This window comes from Rhopalosiphum maidis, chromosome 3 (genome assembly GCF_003676215.2).
Source record: "Rhopalosiphum maidis isolate BTI-1 chromosome 3, ASM367621v3, whole genome shotgun sequence".
In the NCBI taxonomy this organism is placed as follows: Eukaryota; Metazoa; Arthropoda; class Insecta; order Hemiptera; family Aphididae; genus Rhopalosiphum; species Rhopalosiphum maidis.
The window spans coordinates 28,494,333-28,500,332 of NC_040879.1; the positions used below are offsets into that span (position 1 = coordinate 28,494,333).

At 25.2% G+C, this 6,000-nt stretch overlaps 1 protein-coding gene across 1 annotated transcript; it reads right to left on the reverse strand.

Annotated features, from left to right (window-relative positions):
* Positions 1 to 684: 684 nt before the first annotated feature.
* Positions 685 to 6,000, reverse strand: LOC113558944 (cilia- and flagella-associated protein 45-like). Its single transcript, XM_026964535.1, has 8 exons — positions 5,557 to 6,000; positions 5,141 to 5,301; positions 3,075 to 3,264; positions 2,850 to 3,023; positions 1,326 to 1,499; positions 1,047 to 1,262; positions 813 to 982; positions 685 to 748 (listed from the first exon to the last, which is right to left on the reverse strand). The coding sequence occupies exons 1-8, from the start codon at positions 5,998 to 6,000 to the stop codon at positions 685 to 687; spliced, it is 1,593 nt and encodes a 530-aa protein (XP_026820336.1).

The window sequence follows — 6,000 nt, forward strand, 5'->3', positions numbered from 1 at the left end:
TAGAGATGAACAAACATACTATAATGTACTTCATACATTGCCGTTCCTGCTGTTTTATTTATTTTTGTTAATGAAAATAACACATTATTATCGATTATCACTTTATCAGTTTACAATTAGCACGAATACTTTAAATGTTAATCATTTCTCATCGCCGCGCAACGCACACGTTACTTTTTACTAGTATAGAGTACAATTCATAATTATTACTTGTCCTAAAAATTATAAGCTGGGACGGTAAACGTTGAATTTTGTTTGTTTTTTAATAATTTAAATAATTAATAACGTTATTAGTGATAAATTATTAATTTAATATAATATTATTATACGTATACATATGTTTATTATTTTATTTTGTAGCCTCGTGGTCCGTGTATATTTATATTTCTTAGATTGAGACATCGAGTAGGTACTTACGAACATTTTTTTAAAATTAGCACATAAAACTATAATAATTTTTTTTATTATAAACTATGTTTATCTCTGTATTTGTTAACTCGGATATGACCACAGTTATAATACGCTTAATAACATTTTTTTATTATACCTATACTTTAAAATTTAATTTATTTTATGTTCATATATAATATTATTCATAATTAATACTACTCGGTTAGTATAATATTATGATCATGACAACAAAATTATTTTAATGTAATTTTAATAACCATTGTTGTTGTTATATCAGTCTCTTAATTTTAGTTGTCTCTCGACGCCTTGCACATACTTGGTCGGTAATTTATATGCCCTAAAATATTAATATGAATAGAATAATATTGTCAATCCATTATAAATATCATAAATGATTTTACCTAAGTCCTTCGACTTTCTTTTGCATTGTAGCACGTAATGCTTTTTCTCTAGCAGCTTCATCTTGTTGGTATATGACACCTTCCTGGAAAAATTGTTTTCTTTCCTTAATTCTTTCCAATTCCTTTTCACTAATTTGCTTCAGTAAATTTTGCCTGTGTTTATCGAGTTTCTAATATCAACGAAATTAGGTTGTAACCAAAACTGTATATAATCATTTATCAACCGAATTATACCATTTTAGTTTGTCTATCAAATTCTTTGGTTCTTTCAATTTCCTCTACGTTTAGTTTAATAATTTTGTCAAACTCTTCTTTCTCTCTTTGTATTTCAAAAGCATAACTTTCTCTTTGTCCTTCGATTTGTTGTTGTCGAGCTTGTTTCAAATCTTCATTTTGTTTTATCTTTTTAATAGCCTCTTCGCGTTCCTTACGTCGCCACTCTCGTTCTACCTATATGTCCAATATACATGTCATGAATTCAATATCTAGCTTATGAGTTATTAAAAAAGTTACTTTGTCTTGTGTTCGAAGTGCGTTCAGCTCATCCTTAGCAGCCTGAAAATCTTGCGAGGCTTTTTGATTCGCTTGAATCTTGGCGATTTCTTTTTCTTTAGACATTTTAAGTTTTTTCACCTCCTCTTCAAACGCCATTTCCCGTTCATTCTTTTTTCGATCGTATTCTTGTATCTATAAATGAAGACCAATAGATATTTAAAAACTAGTAGTATTTTAGATTTTGAGCAGAACGATGAATGTATTGTCACAATATTTGTTCAAAGATATTTAAAATTAACATTTTGACAAAATTCGTGAAAATCTCGACATCTATAAATTTGATTGTAGTTAAATAACAATTTTTCATTTTAAACCTAAGATTTTAAAATTTAATATATAGTTCTTTATAATAAGTTATGAAGTCTATATTATAAAAATTTTTCACCGGAAAGTTAAATTAATTACTTATAAGCCATAAGTTATGACTTTGAAGTTCAAATTTGTATGATATTGGATTTTTATCCGTGTAATACTAATTATTTTCCCTCAATTAATTTTTTTTTTGTTTTTTTTTTTAGTTTATAATTTTAAAAATATGTTGGTTTTTTTGAGCTAAGAGATATTTTTAATATTTTTTCTATAAATACCTATTGAAAATTATTCAATGGGTTAAAATTCTTAAAAATTTAGCAAAAGATTCCATATAAGTTGTCCTTGTATTTTTATAAAAAATTATAAAAATATATAATCATAATTTTTTTTCAAATTTGTCTTTAATGTTCAAATTAAAAAAAAAAAAAAATCAAAATTGTACAAACTACAAAATTACAAATATTTTGTAATAAAACATTTATAAAGTCTTCAATTTGTACAGCTAAGGTATTAAAACGTAAAATAATGTTTTTCATAAATAGTTCATACTGAGACTAAAAAAAAAAATCTAAAGATTACAATCTATATTTTAATTATGTTTTTAGTTTATCATTTGGACGAAATTACATATTTTAACGATGACAAATCATGTTAGTTCTTTTGTTATATTTCAAAAATATTTTCTTGAGACATAAAAATTGTATGTATAGGTACAAATATTTTACTATACGCATTAAAATTTTCAAAATATGAAGATTTTATCTGTTTAAACTATAAACCTATTCACGTTCTACGGTCTTTACAGTAAAGAGTTATTAACCTAAAACCTCAATCTAGCGTAATATTAAAATTAGAATAAATGATTTCAATAGTTTTATCGAAAAATATATCATGAAGTATACTTAGTTATAATTTGATAGGCCACTTACGTTTAGAATCGTTTTTTGTATCAAATGATATATCAATGAAAACAAATTTAACACACCTATTATAGTGATATATACGACACCTAATATACAGTAGAGCAGTACCCGCTTGCCTAGCTTTTTATGTGTATGTATGGATAGGGGTAAAAATATTTAGTTTTAGTAAAGGTTTAGTAAAGCATTACAAAAGGTAATTTGGATACAAATTATACTACTTTTAATATATTTATTTTTGTACAAGTACCTGTAGGATTTCAACTTTGACTAATTCTTTTTCTATTGTCTTTAAATCTCTTAGCTGTGCATTAATTTGTAAAAATTCTTTTCTCATCTCAGCTTGTTTTATTAATTTATCCTTATAATCTATCACTTCGGCGCGTTGAGCCTCGATTGCAGCCTCTGTACGAATCCTTGCATCCTAAACGAATAATTGTAACACGTATATTGTATAATCGATTATTAATTATACTTCTGAAGCTCTAGCAGCTTCCCATTCTCTGGTGATCTCATTTTCTTTCATTTGTTGTATTATTTCTGTCGCTTGTAATTTTTTTTTTAATCTGTCAGCTTCTACTGCCTTTTTGTACTCCTTAGCTGCTAATAAACGTTGTTGTTCCATGATTTCTTCCGATCTGCGTTGTTCTTGTTTCATTTCTTTTCTATAATGTGTTTAAATTTCATTATATAGAAATGTGCATTATAATAAAATGTACCTATATGGCTATATGTATAATATGTGGCGTGTTTTATGTAAACTAATATTTTAAATAAAGTATACATCACTTATAAATTATAAGCTTTTAAAATTTAGCTGTAGACGCCAGTGGTTCAGAATAAGAATATATAGAGTAAAAAGTTTATTAATAGTTTCTCTCTAATTTTTAGTTGTAATGTACTATCTATACATTTTAGATCTTGAATGGAGTAATGAATATATTTATTTTATAGGTACAATGATGTGTGTTTTGTTTGTGTTTTACTGTGTTTGTACACAATTTTTGAGACAGTAAAAACTAAAAATGCTTCGATTATAAAAAATGGTGATTATTTCTGGTAGAAAATTGGATTTAGTTAGTACTTTGGGTTGTAAAAATGAAAAATTACTGAGAATTAATTTTATAATCACGAAAAACAAAATAATAATAAAAACGACAATTTGATTTTAGGCAAATTAAATTGTCGAAAAAATTAATTTTGTGTTTAAGATGAAACTCAAAAATAAATAACGGTAGATACTTTTATCAAATATTATTGCGATTTATTTATGATAAACATTTTTTTAAATATTTTGACTATTTTCAAGCTTTTTAAAGGCGTAAAAATTTATTTAATACGAGTTGTTTTTATATCTGTATAAAAATATAAAAAATACATGTGCACAATCTTTTTTATTTATATTTGAAAGTTGATAACTATTTATTGTAGTTAGAAGTTCATAAAAACTTTTCTTTTTATTTCTAAGCTTTGAAAATTCGATAAAAGATTCTTTATAAGTATTTTATGCAGGAACCATAAAATCTAAATATATAGAATATTACTTTTTTATAGACATTTTAAGTTCAAATTTGGATAAACTTAACATAATACTAAAAGTAAAATAAATTACTTTTATAACTATATAAAAAAACATATCACAAAATATACTTGGTGATTACTGATATGGTATATATAGTATATAATACTAATAGATAATACTCATAATAGTGATTAGTAACTCACTCGACACCTAATGTACAGCAGAACGATACCCACTTGCATAACTTTTTTTTTCATTAATAAAACATAATTTTTGGTAATTGATAATATTTAGAGTGTAGTCTTGGGAAAGAATATTATATTTTTATTTTTGAACTTTCAAATTAAGGAAATGTTCTTAAATACAAAAACATTTTCATAACTATTGATCGTTTTTTTTCTTTAGTACAAATTGAAACAAGATACTATCTATATTGCACAATATTAAATGATTGTTAAGATTATTAATATATTTTTTCAATTAAAACTGATATAGCAACAAGATAATTAAGTGATTCTATCTTATAATGTTATTGCATATAAATTATATTAACTATTTAAGGGGAATAATTTACATTAAAAAAAAATGATCACTTTTATTATGTTTAAAACCATCAAAACGTTGAAAAAGCGTTTATTATTCCAATGATTAATCTGTATATATAAGAGTATCTATATAATGCAAAGGCACACACATGGATCCTAATAATTACAATTACAATTAAAATTACATGGCATATCAAATAAATTAGAAATTTACTTCTAGAATTTATAAAAAAAAGTTTATTTACCATCAACATTTGATTGTTAAATTAAAAGTCACAACCTCAATATGTTTATTAGCTTGTATATTTTCTATATTAAAATATAATGATATGTCTGTATAAAGTTTATATATTTATATATATTTTATCACCGTTATTTGTGGTTTTTAGGTTTAACACTATTTATTTTTTTTTTCATAGTGTGTCGTTGAAACTAAATGATCAGGTAATACTGCTGTCTAGTTATATTACTTACTGTATAAGTTTCTTTTCTTCAATTTGTGCACATCTAATTGCATGGCATTTCGTACTCAATATTAACGAATTGCATTGTTTTATTTCGTACTCTTGTTCCTGTCTTAATTCATATGCTCTATTCAGTAGATAGTTGGTCTTTTTGCTCGCTTCTTCGTCTAACTGTTATAAACAAAACTTATTTAGCGGAGATTATTATAACGCACACATAAATTAAATTCTAGATAATTATAATACTGAGTGTTATGTTACTCATCAAACATATAACATAAATAAGAAATATAAAAAAAATATTTAATACTAAAACATATAAAATAATAATTCCATTTAGAAATTAAAATCATTTTTTTTTTTTTTTGGTATTTTGTTATTTTAAATAATTATAATTTGTTATACAATTTCAAATATGCCACTGACCTGAGTAAGTTTTGGCCCTTTAGTTTTTGTCAGCATGTTAAATTTTTGTAATTGTTCTTTCCTTGCTTCGCTTTCAGCCTTAAGCCGTTCTTCATTGGCCTTATGCTGTTGAATAGTCATCTGCCGTTCTTCCGCAGTCACCACCACAGAAGCATTTTTTAACCGCCCATACGTATTTTTGTCCAGTACTCGTTTACCCGGTAAAGATTGAATCGATTTACCTAATTTGTCCAGTTTGCAAATATTCTGCTGTAATTTGTAATGGTCCAGATCATTGCGCGGTTGGTGTTTGGAGCTTTCATTGGTTATCGTAGATTTCTGATTTTCTTTATCATCCTTACGTTCTTTTAAGAACGTTTCACATGGTGTGCTATAATGTTTTTGCATTTCTAATTTTTTTGATGGATTTAATTCCACGTCCTTATCGGAGAATATTGTACTCAT